Here is a 27,026-nt window from a genome sequence, read left to right as displayed (position 1 = left end):
ATCAAGTGACCCTTGTCCCTGAACTTTGGACATACCTCCTCCCTCACTCCTCCAGCCTAGGGGTGGTGTTGGTATCCTGCTGTCACTAATCTCTAGGTTACCTTCCCGTCCTTCTTGGCATCTCAACCTCTATATAACCAATTTTTTTCTGCATTAAATTCTATGCCATAAATATTTGGTAGTTTGATTTCCCAATTAGATCTTGACTATAAACTGGACTAGTGGGAATGCAGTCTATGATTCAAGGTGAATTAATGGGAAGATCCTTAGTTACTTGACTCAGAGTAATAGGAGATTGGGTTACAGCCCCAGAGCGGGTGCCTTATAGAAAACAGGAAAGTGAAGGGAGGTACAAGGCTGAGCAAACTGATGCTACTATTCCAATCAACCACTTGAATTCTTTGACCTTGCTTCTAAGGACAACACAGCTCTAAATTTTCTTTGAGATCTTGGAGGAGGTGTGAGCCATTGGATTATTTTTCCCCGCTGTCAGTTGTCAGGACTCCTATGCCTGTCAAATGCCAGATAATTACTATCCTTCCCTTTGGCCAACCAGACCCCTTCCCCCAGTAAACTCCCACCCCCCCACACACACATATAGCAGACATAACATCCACCAGGATTTATTTTGATGAGGATTTTATTGTGGAGGATAATACAGGAGAGCAGCCACCAGGATTTATTTTGATGAGTATCTTATTGTGGAGGATATGGAGTAGCTCCAGGTGAATGGGTGGAGCCCTTCAGCTACCTGGGTCTCCAGGTGGTTTTTGTAGGTATTGTGGGTTTCTGTTAAGGCTGCAAGATTACAGTTGGTGTTTGAGGTAGCTAATCAACACAGGGGGAAGATCCAGCTGGTCAATGGCTTGTGGCTGGCTGGCCTGGTGCAGGGCTCTGCGGATAACTAAACGGGCCTGTGACAGTAGTGACCGTGGAGTGGCTACAGCAAGGAGAAATAGGTCATAAGAAGCATTTCTCAGAGTAATTGTCCCACCCAAGACTGCATCCACCCTGCCCTGGATCCTGCAGCCCTAATTGCTTTCTTCCTTCTAAGAAATCCCCTCACCCCGCCCTGTCCTCAATGCATGGTGCCAATAGGAACACACTGAAGTCTACAGAAGGCATGCTCAAGGCCACAAAACAGTCATTGGCAGGGCCAAAACTAGAAATTCTACTAGTGATATCCTCCACCTTATCTTAGTGATCCTTTCTCTAATAAGAAATCTATAACTTCTCCACTGGGGTCTCAGGAGAGGGAGAAGATGGTATTTTCTCCAATTCATCCCACAAGGATTAGCTTGGGGAGTGATTTGTGACCCTTGGACCTCCAAGCCAGAAGGTCTATAGAGCTAAGTTGCTTGACACTTACCTCGGGCCTGTAGCAGCAATGCAGTGCCTTTATTATCTTGCAAGTTCACGTCCAGGGAGAGAGATGGAAGGTAGATGTTAGCACCGAAATCAATTAGTAGCTGGATGTACTCTGGCTCACAATTATGGTGGAGGCAGATTTCAAGGAGGGTGCGGGGCTGTGGGACACGAGCCAATAGGTGCTGGTCAGTACAGTTGTAGTTGGGGTCTGCCCCATGGAGCAAAAGCAGGCGGAAACAGTCAAGATGCCCATAGACTGCAGCCAAATAGAGGGGGCCAGAACATGAAGCTATGTTTGATGCCCAGACTGGTAGTTTAGCCTTGACATTGGCCTCTGCACCATGGCCTAAGAGTTCCTGAAGGATGGCAGCAGCACCATCACGGGCAGCTGTGAGCACGGGAGAACAGTTGTTGTAGATACTACCACCAGGACAGGCACCAGCTTCCAAAAGCACACGCACACAGTCCAGATGGCCATGACTGACAGCAGTAAAAAGTGGTGTCTGTGCCTTGACATCCAAGCTGTCAACATCAGCACCATGTGCCAGGAGGACCTGCAAACAACTGAGGTGGCCATAAGAAGCAGCCAAGCGCAAGGGTGTCCCAGGAACACCCCAGCCACTTCTACTGTTGATGAAACGTTTGTAACGCTCCTGGCACAAAAGCTGGTGCAAGGTATAGGAGTCGTTGTCATACACTGCTTGATTGAGAGCCTGCTTCTCCCCTGTGTCGGTGTCCTCCTCCTCCTTGTCGTGCTGCAGGAGGGAGAAAATCTTGGTGATGTCCATGAGGTTCATCTTGATTGATTGCAGCAGAACTATTCTCATTATGAGCACAAGGATATGCCAGATCTGTGGGTGACAAATATTGGAGAGAGAATGAGGGCCCACACCAAAAAGCCTGGATGCCAAACCTTACCCCCTCCACCCTTCACCATCAGGCTCTTCACTCATGTGCCTCCTGCTTTTAATTCCTACTTCATCTTACGTTAGGGCTCAGAGATGGCTTCCCAAACACATAAGGCCATTTCACAGCTTGGTGCCTTTGCATATGCTGTTCTACTTGACATTCAAACTCCTACTTCTGGGAAGCCTTCCCTAATCTCCTCCTCCCCATGCTCAGGGATTCCAAAGGATCACACTAGACTTTATCTATGAACTTTCACACTACATTTGCACGTATCTATGCTTCAGTATGTAAACTCCAGGGTAAGGAACGCTGTATCCATCTGTATCCCTCCATTCCCAGTAGGGTCTACATCATTACTGGTGACTTGGTAGAGGCACCTTCCTTAGTTCAGAAAGTGTGGACTAATGAAATGACTCTAGTCTGGCAGTTGCTAGGCCAACAGAATGTTTTTTTTTGTGTATGTGTGTGGTGTCAAGTTGTCATCCCTGAGCATTCTGACATCAGTTTGATGGGGCAGGCACTCAATTCCACCTGTCAGCCTTTTAGATGAAATTCAACCTCCTCATAGTCCTTCATATGTGACCTCCACTCAGACTTAGGTCCCATGCTTCAGGCAACAGAGTTACACAGGAAATAGATGTTGAATGAAATTTACTAATTAAATAAATAGATGCCATTACAAAGAATAGACTTCAAGTAAAATGAAGTCAAAGAGATGGCAGAAAATAGTCATTTCCAGGGCAAATCGTCCTCTTTGGTGGACAACTGGTTTATCCTCCAGGACTACTTCAATACAGAAATCACTTTGATTCCAAGCACCTCCTTGGAACTTATGGACTCCCATCCCTTTAGGTCAAACCTTTTCCCATCCTCTCTGCCACACCCAATTTAGAGCCATGTCTCAACCCTCAACTCTTCTCTCACCATTATCCCCAGGCCTTATAAAATTACCCATGGCCCAGTGACTGACTTAACCCTTTGACCTTACCTGTCTTGTTCCTAGTGCTCAAAAGCCAAAGTCACCCACCTTAGTTTGTAATGTCATCAGGGTAAGCTGGTAGGTTTTCAGAGCTCAAGTCTTCCTTCTCTCCCATACCCTGCAGCCATGGTCTAAGGGCCACACACCTCCTTTTATTCACTGTATACCTCCATCCCTCTTTGTGAGCCTGGGACCTCAGGTACCTACCTCATAGAAAAAAAAATTGTGAGGTGGGTGGGTGGGGTCTCTCTCAGCTTTAGGCCCCTCCTCACCCACTAACATCAACTCCATATATGGTCTTTTTATTCCTTTGAGGTGTGCAATAAGTAGAGGATTTTAGAAATCAGGTAAACCTAAGTTTGCAACTCAGCACCCCAAGTTACTAGCTGAGAAGACATGGGCAAGTCTCTTCTCTTCTTTGGGACTAAGTTTCCTCATCTATAAGACAGAAATGATAATCCCTGCCTCATGGAGCTGCAATATAGTAGGTCTTAAAGGAACTTCCTCTCTCTGCCCCTTCAACCTCCTGACTGGCTCCTTCCCCTCAACCATCTTAGGAAACAAAACACTTCTATGGTTCTTTGTCTTACTCTAGCTAGCTTTATCTTCATCTCTCTCTTTTTCACCAAATATACCAAAGAGCTTTCTACCATCTACTTCTCTCTCATTCATTTCTTCAATTCCTGCAATCTGGCTCCACCCTTCTTCAACCACACAATAAAATAGTTCTTTAAACAGTCACCCTTGTGGTTAAATTTGTTGGCTCCTTCTCTTATCTTTCCTTCTGTGACCTTTCTGGTACACCTGTCCCCACTGGCCACTTTCTCCTACATACTCCTCCATTGGCTTCCTGACCATCACCCTCTCCTGATTTTTCTCCCTTATGTTCTACCCTGAAATAGTTATGCTCCCCTTTGTTCTCTCCTTGATCTTCTTTCCATTCCCAGAGATGCAGCTCTCACTGTAATTCTGATGCTTTCAATTTTATCACTCCAAGCCCCCTAGCTAGCTCTCTTTTCAGCAAAAAAAGTATATATTCACTGAATTTCTTCAGGTCCTTCAAAGTCAGCAGTATCACACTACCACTACCATCACTACCATCAGCAAAGTTAATCCATATCTGTTTCTCACTATCCACCTGGTAAACCAAACCAAAAACCCAAGACTCATCTCAGTCCGCTTATCTCTTTGTCCCACTTTCATCCAATTGCTCATCAAGTCCTATGGATTTTACTTCCTAGAGGCCTCTACAGGCCACCTCCCTCTGACTTGTCCCCATTGCCAGTGCTTTACATAAGCTAGGTAAATCATTTTTTTTGTGTCAACTGTTGTAATAGTTTCCTAGCTAGTTTCCCCTTTTTCTTCACATTATAAAGCAATTGTTTAAAAATACAAATCTGGTCTGTGCCAATCCCATTTTAAATCCCTTAATGGCTCCCCTTTCTTTCAGAGTATAGCCCAGATACTTTGGACTGGCTCACAGATTCTTTATGAGCAAATTTTGGCCAACATCTCCAGGCTCATTTCCTGCTACTCCTCTACTTATACCCCAAGACCCAGCAATAAGGGAAGAGAAATGGTGTCTCTCTGTAAACGTCATGCTTCTTTCTGTCACATGTAGTTCCTTCTGATGGGTTAGTTTCTCCAGAATTTGTGCTCTTATATAACTATAGCAGTCAGGACACTGTATCGTAACTCTTTTAAATGGGTCTGTTTTGCACTCACTGCAGAATGAGAGACCATGTAAAGTAGAGGTAAAACATGGTCTGGAATTCTGCTTCAATTCAAGCTCCACCACTTAGTAGCTGTGTGACCTAGAGCAGATCACTGCAGAATACTCTCTGTGCCTATTTCTTTATCTGTAAAGAGAGGATGATAGTAGTACCTGCTTCAGAGGGTTATTGTTAGGATTACATGAGTTAATATTTAAATTAATAAGTAAATGAGTTAATTGTTTAGGATAGCACCTGAATGTAGTAGTCAGTAACTCAGCAACTGTAGTACCAAGTGATTATTATTACCTAGGTCTCCAATTTCTACTATTGCTCCTTATTTAAAGTCCTATAACCTCAGATCTGGAATGCACCAAATAAATCATTTAATTTAATTCCCTTAGTTTAGAGGTAGAAAACCCAAGGCTCAAAGGAGAGCAGGACATCTTTTCTAAGGTCATATGGCTGTTATTACCCGTTGTCTCATTAGCAGGAACCCAGAACACACCTATAATCTTGGGCTTTTCAAAGCAATTTCACATAGTGGAGCAGGTAATATCATCCCCATTTTGTGGATGAAAACACTGAGGTCTGAGAGGGCAAGGGATTTGTCATGTGCCTTACATCAAGGTAACAGCAGAGTCAGAAATAGAATCCATGTTTCCCTATTGCCCGTCCTGTTCTTTCTATTGCAACTTGAAAAGCAAACACGTGCCCCTTTCCCTTGCCTTAAGCAGTCACATTGCAGCTCCCCAAATCCTCAGCTTTGAGGGTCATGCTGAGTTCCAGGGACTTCACTAATGGAAGGTTTCTTTTACGGATCATTTCTTTTGATAGCAAATAAGGATTCATTTACCCTTTGGTAGGGGAAGGGGAGACTGGTTCCAGGGAGATGAAGAGGGAAAGGAGTATAGAGGGAAATGCTGAGGCTCTCATCAAGGTCATACCAGGAGCCTATAGCAGGGCCCATCTAATGAGCCTCCATAGAGAGATCAAGTCATGGACCCCAGCTGGCTTAGGGATTTGGTGAATTGTGCCTTATTAGGATAAGAAAATCTAATTAATCTATTGTCTAACGTCACCTTGCTGTGGTTATTAAGCTAAGAGTCATTACATGACCATTCTATGCAAGAATCCCTTTCCTGATCCCCAATTTGCAGGGGTTTTAAACCTTTTTTGTGACATTGACCCCTATGGCATTCTGGTTAAGTCTCTTGTCCCCTCTCAGAATGGTTTTTAATACATAAAATAAAGTACATAAGATTAAAGGAAACCAATTATATTGAAGTACAGCTATTTTTTAAAACTGCTTGATATAGTAATAAATGTTCTTTATTAACCCATTAAATACAAATATCTATTAATAATTTCTAAGTGATGATGAACATAAATGACATTTTAGATCTCTTCCACAACTGTAATATGATATGAAATGTCTGGGTTTTTTTTTCTTGTGACCAAATTATAGTAACTGGTAGTACTACTGACATTTGCTGTCTGCATTCATCCTTGAAAAAAAATGGTAGGGGCGCCTGGGTGGCGCAGTCGGTTAAGCGTCCGACTTCAGCCAGGTCACGATCTCGCGGTCCGTGAGTTCGAGCCCCGCGTCAGGCTCTGGGCTGATGGCTCGGAGCCTGGAGCCTGTTTCCGATTCTGTGTCTCCCTCTCTCTCTGCCCCTCCCCCGTTCATGCTCTGTCTCTCTCTGTCCCAAAAATAAATAAAAAACGTTGAAAAAAAAAAATTAAAAAGAAAAAAAATGGTAAATTTCAGTTAGAGATTAGGGGTGAAAAAAGGTAATTCTTTGCTCCATCCATGTTTTATGACCCTTTGAATTCTAAGGCTCTTTTGTGGGTCTATGAATACAAGTTAAGAACTCCTACAGGGGAGTGGCTGGTTTTGGTGGGCCCTAGAACAGTCCTCTAGGCATTACTAGACTATTTTTAAGCTTCATCTTCTTCCCCACAACCTGAGGAGCTCTGCCTTTCTGCCCTTGAGCCCACCCAGATGCACCCCCCAACAAAGACAACACACAGGGACACAAAGACAAATCATTATCTTCTCTGTTTTGTATAGCTGCAATTTCCCTCAAGAAGTGGGTCCATTTGGACCCCAGAGCCTAGGTACACATACTTTCCTGGGGCACAAACAGCAGGAAGCCATCATCATAACCCTCCTTCCCTCTGTGGGCAGATTTCCCTACTAACCTCCCAAGCACCCCCAGAAACCAGATCCAGTGGGAAAACCCTATGAAGGGTGGTGGTTACAGGTCCATGGGCCTGCAATCCTAAGTGTTCGTTCCTCCCTGGCTGCATAATTGGGTTCTAGGCTCCAGATACTCACTGGGCTTCTGCCTGAGGCCACGCTGCCAAGGGTCGCTGCCACTGCTGCCCCTCTTGTGAAGAAAAGGGCCCTGGTGGCCCCTCTGCAGGGAGCCCCTATTTGCCCCGGGGCCTAAGCAGGCAAAGTCCCTTGGTTTCTACTTTTAACAACACTGCCTAAAGGCTAGGCATCAGGGCCATGGGCTAATTTTAGGCTACCCTCCACCTCCACCCCCCTTCCAAGGGCTGTTTTATTTTACCCTTTCTGGGAGCAATCCAAGCAAGAGGAGGGGTGCCATCTGTGGGGAAGTCCTGGAAGGTCTGACTCACAGATAGACAGGTGCTTGGTGAGGCCAGGGCTCAGGCTTCTAGCATGTCCCCGCTTACCCCTCCCCACCATTGAAACAGGCAACACAACCAGGTCCCTGCACTGTGAATGTTCTCACCTAACCACCAAGGAGCCTGAGAAGGCCAGGCTCATCTAGCACATCTCCCTATAGGCCAAGGACTCTTTCCTTTCTCTTCCTAACTTAGCCTCTCTGCATTTCCTTTTTCCATTTTTGAAGGTTCAGCAACATATTGCTCTCCCCTCACCCCACCCTGCCCTCACTCCCAAGAGTGAGGAGGACAGTTGGAAGCAGAGACCTCCATACTGGAACATGTATCAGTAAAGCAGTAAAGTTTAATAAGTTTCAGAAAAACTTGCTCATTTATAAAGGCCTCCCCAATCCAGTAATCCCAGCTCTGTCTAAAGAAAATGCCCACAACTCTTCTCACACCTAAGGCATCAGATATGTTCAACACTGGAAACTTTGTCAAAAGCTCAGCTCTTAAGAGTATCATTTTATCTCGGGGCACCTGGGTGGCTCAGTTGGTTGAGCTTTGGCTAGGTCATGATCTCGTGGTTCATGAGTTCAAGCTCCGCATTGGGCTCTGTGCTGACAGTTCAGAGCCTGGAGCCTGCTTCAGATTCTGTGTCCCCCTCTCTCTCCGCCCCACCCCTGCTTGTGCTCTGTCTCTCTCTTTCAAAAATGAATAAACATTAACAAAATAAAAAAGTATCATTTTATCTCCCTGGTTGCCTTTAAATGAAGGCAGTGCTAGGGAGATACTTTTAGAAATAGTCACATTATCTATTTTAGGTGTCACTCAAAAAGAATCTGGGAGCCAGCTCCCTCTTCCCTCTGGGAAAAAATGCCAGCCTAGCGTTTGGTATACAAACTACACCACAATCTGATCATGCCAAGAAACTATGGAGAAACTAGCAAGTCGCCACTATGTGTAATGTTCTAGATGCAGGAAGAACACACGGAAAAGTAAGACATGTTGTCCCTGAAAAAGCTCACATCCTATTAGGAAAATCAGACATGGAAATAATCATACCTCACATAAATGCAAAAATGCCAGAACTAAAATCTGCCTATGGTTATCCTGCATTCATGTCGATCTCCCAAGGGGAGTTCAGGGGGTTACTGTGGGGTTCTGTCTCCTTACATGCCCCCACAAACAAAATAACTTTAATTTTTCTGCAAAGATATTCCAGTCTACCCAGAACCTGGATCCCCAGACCTCAGAGTCCTTCTATTTCCCTTCCAATGACCAAGGAAGAGAGAGTTTCAATTAGAAAAAATGAAAAGTCAGTGAGGGGACCAGAGCTATGTTGAGATAAAACACTAGCAACCTAGTTTCACATGATTACTTTGATGTTAGAATCTACACATTGAAAGGGAATTTCCACATTTCTGAGAGATGTTCAATTACTTCTGATTAAATGTTTCCAATAACAGGACACTCTCTACATCCAGAAACTGCAAATCTAATTACTTGGCAGCTCAGTTAGTTTTTCTTTCTGCTAAATTTATATTTGCATCTGCAACCCCTGAGGTTGACAGTTGAGCCTATCTTTGCTCACCCTTAAAACCTCAGAGAACATGATCATTTCCTTTGCCCCCAAATAGCCCTTTAGGGATCTGAACTCAGGTGTCCTATCCTTTATGTCACCTTATTTCAGGGAAAACAGTCCAACTCTTTAAACTATTTCTTTCAAGCTGGTATTTACCCAATCCCTTCCTCAGCCATGTCTACCACACTTATGAAGTGATCATGAAGCCTGCTAACACATTGACACCACTGAGGAATTCATAGGATGCCAGATGACTTCTTAAGGAAGTGTAAGAGTATCCCAGTGTGATCAATGAAGATCAGAAGCATCAAAACTAAGCATCTGCTTCAGCTTAGTTTGAGCCAGTGGTCTAGAGCTATTAATTATCATTAAAAAAATTTTTTAATGTTTATGTATTTTTGAGAGGGAGACAGAGCGTGAGCGGGGGAGGGGCAGAGAGAGAGGGAGACACAGAATCCAAAGCAGGCTCCAGACTCTGAGCTGTCAGCACAGATCCCAACACGGGGCTCAAACCCACAGACTGTGAGATCATGACCTGACCTGAAGTTGAATGCTTGACTGAGCTACCTAGGCGCCTCAGCTATTCATTATCTGAGGCCTTGTGCAAACCTCATTAGCAGCCAATAAATAAACTATTATGATGCTAAAGATGAAAGAGTAGGGTATTATTCTTGGGGAAAAATATTAGTCAGAATTTTTTGTAGTAGTAATTTTTATTGAGGTAATTGTATATTCACATGTAGTGTAAAAAATATACAAAGATCTCTTGTACACTTTACTATTTCCCCCAATGGTAACAGTTTGCAAGATTATATAGTACAATATCACAAGTAGGATATTGACATTGATACAATCCACCTATCTTATACAGATTTTACTTGTAGTCATTTGTGTACATATGTATATTTACTGCTATACAACTTTATCACATATATAAATTCTTGTGTATACCACCACAGACAATATAGTTCTGTCACAATAAGGATACCTCATGTTGCCTATTTTTTCATGTTGCCTTTTTATAGCCATATCCACCTTGGTCTCTAACCCTGGCAATCTCTAATCCGTTCTCCATTTCTATAATTTTGTCATTGCAAAATTATATAAGTGAAACCATACCTTTTGGAATTCACTCTTTTTCATCTAGCATGCCCTTGAGATTCATCCAAGTTGCTGTATGTATTAAGTTTGTTTTTGTCACTAAGTGAGATTCTGTGGTATGTATGTTTGTTTAACCACTGACCCAGTGAAGGATATCTAGGTTGTATGTAGTATTTGGCTATTAAGAATAAAGCTTTTATGAAAATCCATGTGCAGGTCTTTATCACAGTAGTTATATTGTAGACTTTATTATCGGGAAGAGTGTAATTAGCTATTTTATAATAGTAAATATATATATAACAAAATTTGCCATTTAAAACATTTTTTTTAATTTAGAGAAGTTTAGGTTTACAGAAAAATTGAGAGGAAAGTATATAGATTTCTCATATACCTTCTACTCCTACACATGAATAGCTTCCTCCATTATCAATATCCCTCACAAGAGTAGGACATTTATAATAACTGATGGACCAAAATTGACACATTTTAAGTCCATAGTTTTCATTAGGGTTCACTCTCAGCATTATACACTCTATAGGTTTGGACAAGCTATAACAATATTTATCCATCATTATGGTACACAGAGTATTTTCACTGCCTCAAAAATTATCTGTGCTCTACCTATTCATTCTACCACCACCCTAAGCACAAGGCTTCAGTGATCTTTTTACTGTCACCATAGTTTTGCATTTTCTACAGTGTCATATAATTAGAATCATGCAGTATGTAGCATTTTTTTAATGTTTAATCATTTTTGAGAGAGACAGAGAGAGACAGAGCACGAGTGGGGAGGATCAGAAGAAGAGGGATACACAGACTTGAAGCAGCTCCAGGCTCTGAGCTATCAGCACAGAGCCTGATGTGGGGCTTGAACCCATGAACCATGAGATCATGACCTGAGTCGAAGTTGGCAACTTAATCGACTGAGCCACCCAGGTGCCCCGGTATGTAGTTTTTTTTAGATTGGCTTCTTTCACTTAGCAATGTGCATTTAAGGTTTTTCCATGTATTTTCAGGGCTTGATATCTCATTTCAATGCTGAAGAATATTCCATTGCCTAGCTATACCAGTTTATTTTTATATTTACCTACTGAAGGACATCTTGGTAGCTTCCAAGTTTGAGCAATTCTGAATAAGGCTGTTCTAAATATCACATGTAGGTTTTTGTGTGGATATAATTTTTCAACTCTTCTGGGTAAATACCAAGAAGTGTGATTGCTGGAATGTATGATAAGAGCATGTTGAGTTTTATAAGAAACTGCCAAATAGTTTTCCAAAGTGGCTATATCGTTTTGCATTCCTACAAGTAATGAATGAGAATTGCTTTTGTTCCACATACTTTTCAGCATTTGGTGTTGTCGATATTCAAAATGTTGGTCATTCTAATAGGTGTGTAGAGGTATCTCATTGTCATATTTTGCATTTGATTGATGACATATGATGTGGAGCATCTTTTCATATGCTTATTTGCCATCTGTGTGCATTCTTTGATGAGGTGTCTGTTATGATAACTGGCCAATTTTTAATTTATTTTCAATTTATTTATTTAAATTCAAATTAGTTAACATACAGTGTAGTATTGGTTTCAGGGGTAGAAACCAGTGATTCATCACTTACATATAACATCCAGTGCTCATACCAACAAGTGCCCTCCTTAATGCCCATCACCCATTTAGCTCACCCCTACCCATCTCCCCTCCAGCAACCCTCGGTTTGTTCTCTTCAAGAGTCTCTTATAGTTTGCCTCCCTGTTTTTATCTAATTTTTCCTTCCCTTTCCCTATGTTCATGTTTTCTTTCTTAAATTCCACATGAGTGAAATCATATGACCCTTGTCTTTCTCTGACTTATTTCACTTACCAAAATACACCCTAGTTCCATCCTCATTGTTGCAAATGGCAAGATTTCTCTTCTTTTCTTTCTTTCTTTCTTTCTTTCTTTCTTTCTTTCTTTCTATCGCTGAATAGTATCCCATTGTATTCCATATATATACCCAACATCTTCTTTATCAGGGGACTGATGAATATCAGTCAATGGACATTTGGACTATTTCCATAATTTGGCTATTGTTGATAGCACTGCTATAAACTTTGGGGTGCATGTGCCCCTCTGAATCAGCATTTTTGTATCCTTTGGATAAATACCTAGGAGTGCAATTGCTGGGCCATTTGGTAGCTCTATTTTTTATTTTTTGAGGGACCTCCATACCATTTTCCAGAGTGGCTGTACTAGTTTGCATTTGCACTAGCAGAGCAAAAATGTTCCCCTTTCTCTGCATCCTTTCCAACTTCTGTTGTTTCCTATTCATCTTAGCCATTCTGAGAAGTGTGAGGTGGTATCGCATTGTGGTTTTGATTTGTATTTCCCTGATGATGAGTGATGTTGAACATCTTTTCATGTTTCTGTTAGCCATTTGAATATCTTCTTTGGAAAATTGTTTATTCATGTCTTCTGCCCATTTCTTAAGTCGATTATTTGTTTTTTGAATGCTGAGTTTGATAAATTCTTTATAGATTTTGGATACTAACCCCTTATCTGATATGTCATTTGCAAATATATTTTCCCATTCTGTTGGTTGTCTTTTAGTTTTGTTGATTGTTTCCTTTGCTGTGCAGAAGCTTTTTATCTTGATGAGATCCCAATAGTTCATTTTTGTTTTTTGTTATTATTTTCCTTGCCTTCAGAGACATATCTAGTAAGAAGTTGCTGCAGCTGACATGGCCCATTTTTAAATTTGTTTTCTTATTGCTGAATTTTAAAAGTTCTTTGTGTAATTCGAATAACAATCCTTCATCAAATGTATCTTTTGCAAATATTATTCCTAGTCCTTGGCTTCTCATTCCCTTAACAGTGTCTTTTGAAGAGTGAAGTCTTTTAATTTTAATGAAGTCCAGCTTGTCAATTATTTCTTTCATGGATTGTGCCTTTGAGATATATATATATATATATAGCTATTGCTATACTAAAAGTCATCTAGGTTTCCTCCTAGGCTGTCTTCTAGGAGATTTGTAGTTTTGTGTTTTACCTGGTCCATGATCCATTTTTAGGTGGCTTTTGTGGAGGGTGTAAGGTCTGTGTCCTGATTTATTTATTTTTTCCTTTTTGCTTGTGGACGTCCTATTGTCCTAGCACCATTTGTTGAAAAGATTATCTTTGTTCCATTGTATTGTATTTGTCAAAGGTCAGTTAATTGTATTTATATGGGTCTATTTCTGGGCTCCCTATTCTGTTCTATTGATCTATTTGTCTATTCTTTTGCCAATAACACATTGTCTCATTTACTATAGCTTTATAGTAAGTCTTGAAATTGAGTGGTGTCAAAAAAAATAAATAAAAATAAAAAAAAAGAAATTGAGTGGTGTCAGTGCTTCAACATTGTTCTTCTTCTTCAATATTGTGTTGATTATTATGGATCTTTTTGCCTTTCTATGTAAATTTTAGAATCAGTTTGTCATTTTCACAAAAATAACTTGCTGGGACTTTGGGCTTGCACTGAATCTATAGATCAAGTTTGGAAGAACTGACATCTTGATAGTATTGTATTTCTGTTTCATTCATGAGAATTTTGTAGTTTTCTTTATGTAGATCTTTTACATATTGTGTACAATCTATCCTTACATATTTCATTATTTTGGGGGTCCTAAGGTAAATGGTTTTGTTTTTACTTTTAACTTATACTTATTCATTGCTGGTATACAGAAAGTGATTAACATTCATATATTAACCTTGTATCCTGCAACCTTGCTATAATTCCTTATTAGTTTCAAGAGTTGTTCTATTCTTTCAGATTTTCTACTTAAAATCCTGTCATCTGCAAACAAAGACTGCTTTATTGTTCCATTTCCAATCTGTATACCTTTAATTTCTTTTATTACTTTATCATTTTACTAGGACTTCCAGTATTGAAAAGGAGTGGCAAGAGGGGATATCCTTGTCTTGTTTCTGATATTAGTGGGAAAGCTTTGAGGTTCTTGCTATGAGGTAAGATGTTAGCTACAGTTTTTTTTTTGTAGATATTCTTTATGAATTTGAGAAAGTTCTCCTGTATTTCTAGTTTACAGAAGTTTTACCCTGAGTATTAGATATTGCCAAATACTTTTTCTGTATCTACTGATATGATGATGTGATTTTTTTAAGCATGTTGCTGTGATGGATTACAATAATTGAATTTTAAATGCTGAACCAGCTAGCTTTTCATGCCAGAATAAACCCCACTTGCTCATGGGGTATAATTCTTTTTACGAATTGTTTGATTTGATATGGTAATATTTTCTTGATGATTTTTACATCTATGTTCATGATAGATATTGGTCTGTAATTTTCTTGTAATGCCTTTGTCTGATTTTGGTGTTAGGGCATCCTGACCTTATAAAATGAGATAAAAAGTGTTCTCCATGCTTCAATTTCTGGGGGAAATTGTAGCGAATTGGTATAATTTCTTCTTAGATGTCTGGTAGAATCTACCACTAAACTTTCTGGGACTGGTGATTTCTGTTTTGGAAGGTTATTAATTCTTGATTCAGCTTCTTAATAGATACAGGCCTATCAGATTGTCTATTTATTCTTGTGTGAATTTTGTAGGGGTTGTTTTTCAAGAAATTCTTCTGTTTCATCCAGATTATTAAATTTATGGGCATAGTGTTGTTCATAATATTTCATTATTATCATTTTAATTTCCAATTAATCATTTGTGTCTTCTTTCTTTTTTGCATAGTTAACATGACTAGAGGTTTAACAACTTTAGTCATCTTTTCAGAGAATTAACTTTCAGTTTTGTGGATTTTCTTTATTATTTTCTGTTTTTGATTTCATAAATTTCTGCTCTAATTTTATTTCTCTTCTTCTCCTTTATTTTTGTTATTATTTTATTTTAACTCAAGTATAGTTAACATACAGTGTTATATTAGTTTCAGGTATACAATAGTGTTTTAGTTTACTCTTCTTTTCCTAGTTTCCTAAGGTAGAATCTTAGGTTATTTATTTTAGATCTTTCTTGTTTTCTAATTCAATGATATAAAGTTTCCCCTAAGTATTACTTTCACAGTGTCCCATAAATTTTGATAAGTTGTATGTTAATTTGCATTTAGTTAGAAATATTTTAAAATTTCTCTTGAGAATTATTCTTTGACCCGTGTGTTGTTTAGTCTCCTAGTATATTGGGCTATTCCAGTTACCTTTTGGTTATCAAATTTTAGTTTAATTATATTGTGTCTGAGAGTATACTCTGATTTCTATTCTTTTCTTAACTTATCCTAGCTTATTTTGTATAATTGATATGCAATCTTATTTAAGTTTAAAGTGTAAAATGTGATAATTTGATACACATATATATTGTAAAATGTTTACCAAGTTAGGTTAGTTAAAACATTTTTCACCTCATATAATTACCATTTTGTTACTGTTATGGTGAGAACATTAATGCTTTACTCTCATAGCAACTTCCAAGTATAAAATGCAGTATTGTTAACTGTAGTTAGCATACTGCACTTTAGATCCCTAAATTTACTCTTATAATTAAAAGCTTTTACATTTTGACCAACATCTCCAAGGATCGTTCAATATTTGCAAATAACTTAACATGATATACTACATTAATAAAAGAAAGGATAAGAACCATATGACCCTCTCAATAGATGGAGAAAAAGCATTTGAAAAAGTGCAGCATGTATTCTTGATAGAAGCCCTCAACGGGGTGCCTGGGTACACTTGGAGATTTTTTTTTTTTTAACTCAAACTTTTCTATACCGAGTCTCCAGTAATATTTCAATTAAATGTTAAGTTTTCCTACCTGCTACTGGTTCCCATGGAGGTTTTTATTCTTGGCTTTCTGCTCTGATAAACTGTGATTCCTCTGTATCTGCATGTCTCTCCAATTTGGGGGAAAGTAGTTTGTCCTGTGATCTAAATTCTCTGATGGATCTTTAAAAAAGCTGTGGATCTTTAGTTTGTTCAACTCTTTTCTTGCTATTTGGATGGAAGTGATGAGTTTCAAGCTCCCTGCATGGTGGAAGAGAAACAAATTCTTTCAGTGTTTTTTAAAATGTCCTTTGAAATTTCCTGTTTGTTCCATGGATTATTTAGAAGTTTGCTTATTGGGGTGCCTGGGTGGCTCAGTCAGTTAAACGTCCAGCTTTAGCTCAGGTCATGATCTTGCAGTTCATGAGTTTGAGCCCCACATCAGACTGTGTTGATAGCTCAGAACCTGAAGGATTCTGTGTCTCCCTCTCTCTCTGACCATCCCTCGCTCATACTCTGTCTCTGTCTCTGTCTCTCTCTCTCTCTCTCTCTCAAAAATAAATAAAAATACATTAAACATTTTTTAAAAAAATTGAAAAAGAAGTGTGCTTATTAATATCAGAGTGGTTAAAGATTTTTACTATTATTTTTCTATTATTGATTTCTAGTTTCACTACACTGTGGTCAGAACACACACTCTGTATGATTACAATTCCTTTAAATTTGTTGAATTTGTTTTATGGCCCAAGATATAGTTTCTTTTGGTATATGTTCTATCAGAGCTTCAAAAGAATATGTACTCTGCTGTTGTGGGATGGCATTCTCAGTATGTCAAATAGATTCTGTTGGTTGATTGTATCTTTCATTTCTATATCCTTGCTGAATTTCTTTCTAGTAGTTTTATCAGTTGCTGAAAGATGGAACTGCAGCCCCCAACTATTGGTTTGGATCTATTTCTTTATTCATATCTATCAATTTTTATTTTATGTATTTTAAATTTCTTTGGTTTGTACATATTTAGGATCATTATGTCTTTCTGGTGGATTAATCCTATACTCATTATATCTTTTATAATAATTTTCTTTGTTATAAAGTATACTTTACTAGATGTAATCTTCTAATCTATGTCTTTTAATTGTTGTATTTAGACCATTTACACTTAAGGTAATTGTTGAAATGCTGAAATGGCTTAAGTTGGCCATTTTATTATTTGTTTCCTTTGGTTCATATTCATGGCTTCCTGTGAGTTACTTGGACACTTTTTAGGATTCCATCTTGATATATTTATAGAGCGTATGTTGTTATATAGTTTCATAGTGGTTGCTCTGGGTATCAAAATATACCTATGTGAATTCTCACAGTTTATGAGTATTAACATTTTACCACTTCTGTGAAGTGTGGAAACTTTACATCCACTTAGGTTCCTTTACCCTCCTGCTTTTTAAATAGCATTGTCATATATCAGATAGTGTTATAATTTTTGTTTCAATTGTCAAATATAATTTATAAAACTCATAAGAAGAATAGTCTACGGTATGTACATACCCATATTTCTGCTTTCTATTGTTCTTTCTTCCTGATGCTCCAATATTTCTTTATTATTTCCTTTATGTTGAAGAGATCTATTTAGCAAGTCTTTAAGAGTAGGTCTGCAAGCAACACATTCTTTTAGTTTTTCTTTATCTGAGGATTTCTTTTCCTATGCATTCCTGAAGGATAGTTTCACTAACTTCAGAATTTGCAGTTGACAGTATTTTCTGTCAGCAGTTGAAAAATGTCCTTTTTTTTCTGGCTTCCACAGTTTAATATGAAAAATTCACTCTCATTTGAATTGGTATACCCCTATAAAATCCTATAGATAATGTGCCATTTCCCTCTGGCTGTTTTCAATATCTTTTGTTTGTCTTTAGCTTTCAAAAGTTTAATTATGATGTCTTCTGGCATAGATTTCTTTGGGTTTATTTTCTTTGGGTTTTACTCAGCTTCTTAAATCTGTAGGTTTGCATCTTTTACCAAATTTGGGATGACCCGCTCTCTCTTTTCCTTCTCTAATTCCAGAAATGTGAATTTTTTTAGTTATTATTGTTACACAGGTTCCTGAGGCTCAGTTAATTTTTTAAGTCAGTTTTCTCTTTTTCAGATTTGTTAAATTTTGTTGATCTGTCCTTAAGTTCATGTATTCTATCTTCTGTTATCGCCATTCTATTGGGATCCTATTCAGAAGATTTTTGTTTTTTTTTTAAATTTCTGTTATTGTGTTTTTCAGTTGTATAATTTCCATTTGGTTCTCTTTTTAAATAACATCTATTTCTTTGCCAAGCCTTTTCATTTTTTCCTTTAAAATAATTTTAATTGCCTAAAAAAACATTTATTTAGTTTTGAGAGAGACGGAGCATGAGCAAGGGAGGGGCATAGAGAGGGAGACACAGAAACTGAAGCAGTCTCCAGACTCTGAGCTGTCATCACAGAGCCCAACGCGGGGCTCAAACCCACGAACCATGAGATCATGACCCGAGGCAAAGTCAGACACTCAACCGACTGAGCCATCCAGGCACCCCTAATTGCCTTTTCAATAGTTTTTATTACAGAAGTTTTAAAATTCTTGTCAGATAACTCTAATATTTGATTCATGTTGGTGTTGATGTAAATTGATTGTCTTTTCTTATTCAGATTGTGACTTTCCTGGCTTTTGGTATTATGGGTGATTTTCTATTACGTCCCAGACATTTTGCTGAGTATGTTAGGAGACTTTGGGTTCTATTTAAATCTTCTGTTTTAGTAGACAGTTACCTTAACTTTAGCATGCAGATCTTGGCCTACTTTTGTCAACTGTGGTTCCACCGGTAATTTAGGTTTTAGAGCCTTTGTGATGCTATTTTAGTCTGCTTGTTTTATTTGGTACCACTGGGGATCCCACTCATTTGTTTGTGCAGCTTCAGAAGGTACAAAGGCTTTCCCTGGGCCTGTTGCCCAGTGTCTCTAACTGGGGAATGGGAGTCTTAGGCCTGCAAAGACAAAGAGGCTTCCTGGCTCGTCCCTTGTTTTGACAGAGTCATCCTTGCCCATGGAGATGGAAATGGCTTTCTGGGAGGAGTGGTTGTTGTGGCAGGGCCACTCTTGTTGATGTCTCTTGGATGCTCAGTGTCTCTGGTTGGGAATGGGCAGAGATGGAGAGCCCTTCCCTTAGCTGATTATTATTAATGGGGGTTACAGTCTTGATTAATCTCCATTGCTGATGTTGCCAATCTCACCACTTGTTAGAGGGACTCCTGTTTGATCTGGGGGGAAAAAGAGCTTACCTGGGCTGCCTCCTGTTGTAAGGTTGGGGGTCATAAAATGTTCCAGCCCTGCACTGCCTTCTACTTTTGGGTTGTTACTCCAGACCTGTGGTCCCAAGTAAGTTCTTTTACCACCTTTCAGTTCTCCTGTGATTTCCTCTTATGTTATATCCAAGGTTTACAGTTGTACTTAAAATGAGCAGTAAGCAATGAGTTTACAACACCCAGTCTGGAACAGAGGTCCAAACAACAGGATTTTATAGTATGAAATTTTGAAGAGAGACAGCATTTTAGAGTCAGTCTTGGGTTCCAATAGCCTATACACTAGCTTGGTGACTCAGACACAGGACTTTACCTATTTAAGCAAGACGAAATATATTTCAAGCTCACAGCTCAAAACCCTGCACAGATGAGCCACTCATTAAGTAGGTATTCAATCTTTTCTAGAAATCACATCATTCAAACTACATGTTTTAGACATAAGTCTACAGAGGCCTAGAGAAAGGAAAGAGCCTTTTAAATGTGCTGTGACTCACATATACCCAAGTGACATTATTTTTTCCAAAGCCCAAAAACATACTGTGTCAATTCTTGGTTATTTGTTTCCTTGCTTGTATATGGTAGTTCTGGTTCAGTTAGACAGGATTTGAAGATTTAAGCTGATAGTACCAACTTATATTTGAAAAATACCTTCAAATTTACAAAATGTTTTTGCATTTATAATTTCTCTTGGTTGCCACAATCTTAGTGTGGGACTGGCAGGGCAAAAGTTATTCCTATTTTGCAAATAAGGACAAACTGTAAGTTGGGAGGATGAGACTCATTCAGAATGATTTCCCACATTTTCTCCTGTGAAATCAGACCCTTACTGGGTGACAGGAGGCTGTGGAAATAGTTGGTTTCAGAATACCTAGCTTTCCATGCCCTTGGCTATAGCTAAACCAGTGGGTTACCTTATGACTACATAAGTAGTAGTCATAAGAGTAGATGGATTCTAAGTTCAGGCTTATATTCCCTACATACTAAAATACTTGAACTTAGAGTCATATTATTCTTAAATAATTTGTTGGTAATAAAAATCCTCCCAGATAAATGAAATTCTCTGTCTGAATAGATCACCTCAGGGAAGGGGGTATCTTAAATCGGAAAGGAGGTTACTGAATTACAATAAAGAGAAATAGGGTGTAGTACAGGAAGGCAAGATTGAATTTGAAGTAGAAGAAAGCTTTAGTTTGGCCAAACAATAGGGATTTGGTTAAATAAACTATAACTCATATAATGAGACACTATGTGACCATTAAAAATGAGATTGATTTATATTTATTGAAATGAAAAGATGTTTAAAATTAAGCAAGAAACTTACATAGGGGTATAGAGTATGACTAGGTTTTCTGTGTGTGAATGTAGATTCTTCTCTGCATAGAGGACTTTGCTGCCTTTTTTTAGTTATTATTTTTTTAAAGTTTATTTATTTTCTGAGAGTGAGAGAGAGAGAGAGAGACAGAGAGAGAGACAGAGAGTGGAAGGGGTACAGAGGGAGAGAGAGACAATCCCAAGCAGGCTCCGCACTATCAGCGCAGAGCCTGATGCAGGATTCGAACTCACAAACCATGAGATCATGACCTGAGCCACAACCGAGTCAGATACTTAACTGACTGAGCCACCCAGGCACCCCTGGTTCTCTATATTCTAAAAACATTCCATAACAAAGATTTCTTCGTTAATTATAAAAGAGAACCATAGTCTAATCCACTTGTTATAAACTGAATGCTGTGTGTCCCCCAAATTCATGTTGAAATTCTACCCTCTGATATGATGGTAGTAGGAGTTGGGGCCTTTAGGAGGTGATTAGGATTAGATGAAATCATAAAGGTGGAACCCTCGTGAATGGGATTAGTGCCATATTAGGAGTTATGAGAGAGCATGCTTCTCTCTCTGCTCTCTATCATGTGACGTTACAAGTGAAATGATAGTGATCTAGAAAGCAGGGTCTTGCCAGATAGCAAATCTGCCAGCAGCATGATCTTGGACTTCCTAGCCTCCAGACTGTAAGAAATGTTTGTTGTTTATAAGCCACCCAATCTCTGGTATTTTTTTTTATAGTAGCCTGGATGGACTAAGACAGAAATTATATTATAACATTATATTGCAAACTAATTGTCTAAAGACAATGTGTCATGAATAGGAAAGAGGTGTATAGAGTTGAGAGGGAAAAGGAAGCCCTAAGAGTAAGAACTGATTAATCAGCAACAATAGGGCTGAAAATAGGAAGAGGCTGACTAATGCATTTTGATTGCCTTTATTTATGTGCCCCACACTTTACCAGATAGTACTTTACATCTTAGCTCAGTTAATCTGTACACCTGCCCTGTGTGGAAGGTACACTTATCACCCCCATTTTTCAGATAAGAACTTTGAGGCTCAGAGAAGGGAAATGACTTACCCAAGGCCATACAGTTAGTAAATGGCAAATCCAGGACTAGAACTCAGGTCTCTCTGTATTCTATCCATTAGAGGCCCTGGACATATGGCTCCCAAAGAGGGAGTCTTTACTGTGGGGCAAGGGGAGATAGCTGGCCTCTTTTTTGGTCTGGAGGAAATAACCCCTGAGTTTATGAGGCTTCATGTGTGAAGATTCTTACTGGGCAGTAGGAGAAGGCCTTGGAAAGGGATAAAGAGCCTGATCCCTGGACAGGTATATCAGTAAGTGTAAATGAATACATTGGTAATCATTCAGACAGTATGGTTTTGTGAGTAAAGTTGGTGTCAGTCTTGTCCTCACAGCTTATCAATGACAGCTATACCATGTATAGCCTTGCACTTGCTGTCAATAGGCAGGCATCCTCTCTGCTACCTATCTTGTTTTATTTTAACATCCACAGGGTATGCTTTAAGCTACCTGAAGATTTTCTGCCTTTATAAGATGGTTCATCTGTTATGACTGGGTCAAGGTGCCTTTTTTTGAAAATATGCCACCTTTCCTTTTATTTGTAGCTATTACACAGCAAACACATATACCTAAAAGATTAGAGGTTTTTAATTTTAGATAAAAAATTGTATCAACAAAACATGTTTAAACTGGAACACAACTGCAGAATGGGGCCAGTGGGCAATTTGGCACAAGATGGAACAAATGGCAGTGAACACCCTGATGAGGGCATAAACCCATTCCCCAGTGGTATGACAGGCTCAAGATAACACAGAAGATGAAGTTTAAAGTCACTTGTATGGTATTTGTCTTTCTCTGACTGACTTATTTCACGTAGGATTATACCCTTTAGATCCATCCATGTTGTTGCAAATGGCAAGGTTTCATTCTTTTTTATGTCTGAGTAATGTTTCATTATATACATGTACACACACAGACACCACTTCTTTATTCATTCATCTGTTGATGGACACTTGGGTTTCTTCCATATCTTGGCTATTATAAATTATGCTGCAATAAACATAGCAGTGCATATATCTTTTAAAAATTAATGTTTTCATTTTCTTTGGGTAAATACCTAGTAGTAGAATTATTGTATCATATGCTTTTATATTTTTAATTTTCTGAGAAACTTCCATACTAAGTGAAATAAATCAGAGAAAGACAAATACCATACGATTTCATTAAATATGTGAAATTTAAGAAACAAAACAAACAAGGAAAAAAAGAGACAAAAACCAGACTATTACAGAAAAATGATTGTTGGTTGCCAGAAGGGAGGCACAGGGTGGGATGGGTGAAATAGGTGAAGGAGATTAAGAGCACACTTATCCTACATTTTTTATCGGATTATTTGAGGTTTGTTGGTGTTGAGTTGTATAAGTTGTTTATATTTTTTAGATACTATAAATCCAATTAAAATGGGCAGAAAACATGAGCAGACATTTCTCCAAAGAAGACATACAGATGGACAACACACATATGAAAAGATGTCCAACATCACTAATCATTAGGGAAATGCAAATCAAAACCACAATGAGATATCACTTCACACCTGTCAGAATGACTAAAATCAAAAACAAGAAACAATTAGTGTTGACGGGGATGTGGAGAAAAAGGAACCCTCATGAACTGTTGGTGGGAAGGCAAACTGGAGCAGCCACTGTGGAAAACAGTATGGAATTTCCTCAAAAAATTAAAAATAGAATTACCATATGATCCAGTAATTCCACTACAGGGTATTTACCCAAAGAGTACAAAAACACTAATTTGAAAGGATATATGCACCCCTATGTTTGTTGCAGCATTATTTACAATAGCCAAATTATGGAAGCAGCACAAGTGTCTACTGATAGATGAATGGATAAAGAAGATGTGGTATACATACACTATGGAATATGACTTAGCCCTTAAAAAATAATTTAACCTTGTCATTTTAAGCTACATGGCTGGATCTAAAGGGTATAATGCTAAGTGAAATAAGTCAGTCAGAGAAAGACAAATACCATATGACTTCCTTTATATGTGGAATTTAAGAAATAAAACAAGCAAAGAAAAAAGGAGACAAACAAACAAAAAAACAAAACCCAGACTCTTAACTATAGAGAACAAATTGATGGTTACCAGAGGGGATATGGTGAAGGGTTGTGGTTGAAATAAGTGAAGGAGATTAAGAGTACACTTATCATGATGAGCAATGAATAATGTATAGAATTGTCAAATCACTATATTGTACACCTGTAACTAATATAACACTGTATATTAACTATACTGGAATTTAAAAAAAGGAATACACTTATTGTGATGAGCACTAACATATAGAATTGTTGAATCATATTGTATACTGAAACTAATATAATACTGTATGTTAATTATACTTGAATTTGAAAAAAGTCATTCATATACACTCTTGTACCTTGGACTTGAACTCAAGTTTAGACTTGAGCTACTGTGACAGTATCATTCTGTAAACCTGAAGTTAAATAAAAGTCAGGTTCTCAAAGAACCTACACAATTTAGATTCTGATTCCTATATCAATTGCATGATGTCCATGCAAGTATGTGGCTAACATTAACACACTGCAGATAACACTAGTCATATATTTGAATCTTACTTCTAAAGCTACCTGATCAATACATCCCAGGGAAAAAGCCAATTGTCCCAACATCACTTTGGTTTGTATCTCTGGCTTAACATGTTCTAAAGTTCTCATTTCCTAAAGTTAGCTGGCATATATTAGTTAGAGGTTTAGCACTAAGAGCTTTTTTTTATTCTTGGATAAAGTCTCTTCATCTGAATCCCCAAATTACCTTTGATACTAGATACTACTAAAGTTACAATACACACATATACAAATACTCTTACTATGAGTTACATTCCAGGAGGACTGGACCTGTTAGCTGTTCCTAAGCCTGAGGCACTATTAACTAAAATACAGAACATGCTCTGTTTCAGAACAAGGATACATGCTCTGCTTTCCTATTGGCATTCATGAAATATAGAAACTACCCTGTCTGCAAATATGAGTGAGGCAGAAATGTGGAGATACTTTATGTGAATGGTGTGGCCAATTGCATGTGAAGTGGGATCAGACACATGTCTTTGAACAGTGATCACCTAATGACTTTGGTGTACATGTTCCCTCCTGACTGGTGAGGAGTGCAATGATGTTTTATCTACAAACAGCAAAGAAGAAGATTCAGGACTTATCTGCCTTGGGGATATATTAAGGGGAGAGAATACCACCCACCATTCTTGACCATTTAAAAGAAAAGAAAACTCAGGACCACATACCCAGAGAAAAGTATTGACAAAGAAAACATACAACTCAAAGCATACTTAAAGAGTTTCTACCAGTGTAAAAGAGCTGCAAAAGAAAATATGCCAGCCACAGTACTGCCTAGAAAAGAGGACCATTTTTGGACCTTATTGGAGCACATGAAATATTAACTGGAATGCTGGTCATCCTGGACCAATATATATTCCTTTTGCTTCACTGGTCAGGTGGATTTCTGTATTACTGTAAATCTTCCCTCCTGACTTCCCCCTACCTTTTCCACAATTGGGAATCTGTGAGGGCTGGTATAGACTCTCTAAAGAATCTGAGTACAAAGACAATAAAATGGTTGAAAGGCAACAGAGCTTTGGAAAAGAAAGAGGCTTTTAGGTCGCCCCCAAAGAATAGAAAATACCAAGGGACAGGGCACTGGATTTAACATGGAAGCTGTTGGTTTCACACAGGCCAAATTCTGAACATGATTTTGTTTAGCCCCAGCAAGACACACAAGGCTAAATTAGCTGCTTTCAAAGTGCACTTGTGTTTGTGAAGATAAGTTACAAATCACAGAGCATGTACACCAACATATGTTTACTTGCACTGACATCTAAAGGAGACATGGACTGCTGTGAATGGTGACAAAACTAATACTTCCTATTTAAGGGGAAGGCACAGGGGTGCCTGGGTAGCTCAGTAAGCTCAGTGTCCGACTCTTGATTTCAGCTCAGGTCATGATCTTGCAGTCCCTGCTATCAAGCCCGTGTCAGGCTCTGTACTGACAGTGCAGAGCCTGCTTGGGATTCTTTCTCTCCTTATCTCTCTCTCTGCCTCTCCTATGCTTTTTTCTCTCTATCAAAATAAATAAATGAACATAAAAAAAGGAGGAAGACACAGACTGTCAGTCTCACAGGCAGCGAAGTAGAGAAGACATGGTCTGTATGGCTTGAAAATTACAACTTTTTTGCCTTGGAAAAGCTTCTATGTGACCATCCAAAGCCTGAAAATAGAACTGCCTTTAAAATGACAACAAACTAAGAGTCCTTTACAACCCCAAACCTTTCCCCTTGTCCTTTATGTCTGTTTGGTGTCACCTAACAGCTAAACCATTTCTTCACATTATATGAAAAAAAATAACCTCATAGGAAAAAACTTAAGGCTTAATCCACATCCACTTTTTGTTTGTTTTTAAATATCTGCATCAAATGTCTGCTCTTAGAAGAAAGCAACCAGATTTGGTTGGAATCCTATCTGCCTGTATCATACATAGAATTCTGGGAGGGAGAGGTCTGAGGGTGGGGAAAAGATTTGGTACAATAGATATCACTAAATCATACACATTGGAAATAAAGAGAGAACGTGAGAACAATCCTCCTAGGTTTAAACCAATATGAAGCATACTATGTCATTTTGAGAAAAGTATTTTTCTTAAAGGTAATTTATATTTCCTATACAATGTTTGGAAAAAAAGGCTAATTTATAAAATCTCATACAAAGATTTCCCAGTGATGTATCAAAGCTTAACAGCATCATGAAAAGATGTTATGTGTTTAACAAAAGCCAGTATGTAACAAAGATCTGACATAGTTACAAATTTCTCTTTCTGCTAAATTAAGGCTAACCTTAAATATTTACTAATTTGGTTTGAAAAATACCACTTAAAAAGACTCAGATTCATTCTGGTTTTAAGTGTTCAGGGAAAGATTTTACTTTCAGTAAAGTATAAGGTGTGTCTCAGACAAAAGGTATCCATGCATGTTGACAGGCAATGACAACTTGGTAGTAATTGAACACAATTTCTAGGGTCACTTTCCAAAGGTACCTATGCCCAATATATGCACCATAAGCTTTACTTGCCCTTTTAGTTCCAGATAGAGTTTCAGTTGTATTTCATACAGCAAACCCTATCCCTGAATTTCTTCATTAAAAAGTCAGACTATTAGCTGTTACTGAGGTTTATTATTTATGATTGTTTTATTTATTACTGTGAGAAATCTGAAATTCTATAAATTAATAACT

At 38.5% G+C, this 27,026-nt stretch overlaps 1 protein-coding gene across 3 annotated transcripts in view; it reads right to left on the bottom strand.

Moving 5' to 3' along the window:
* Nucleotides 1–622: 622 nt before the first annotated feature.
* Nucleotides 623–27,026, bottom strand: part of ASB12 (ankyrin repeat and SOCS box containing 12) — a 132,508-nt gene continuing 106,104 nt past the window's right edge. Inside the window, exons 1-4 of one of the 3 annotated variants that reach the window (XM_081792930.1) lie at nt 7,310–7,650; nt 3,305–3,463; nt 1,370–2,219; nt 623–940 (exon numbers count right to left, since the gene is read on the bottom strand). In XM_081792930.1, the coding sequence (XP_081649056.1) occupies nt 807–940; nt 1,370–2,219; nt 3,305–3,322 (1,002 nt within the window). In that variant the 5' untranslated portion in view covers nt 3,323–3,463; nt 7,310–7,650 and the 3' untranslated portion in view covers nt 623–806. Of the gene's footprint in view, nt 941–1,369; nt 2,220–3,304; nt 3,464–7,309; nt 7,651–27,026 lie in introns of those variants that run through there. The other 2 variants (XM_081792931.1, XM_081792929.1) reach the window with 2 other exon arrangements.

This window comes from Panthera onca, chromosome X (assembly GCF_046562875.1).
Source record: "Panthera onca isolate mPanOnc1 chromosome X, mPanOnc1 haplotype 2, whole genome shotgun sequence".
NCBI lineage: Eukaryota > Metazoa > Chordata > Mammalia > Carnivora > Felidae > Panthera > Panthera onca.
This window is presented reverse-complemented; position numbering and strand designations above follow the sequence as displayed.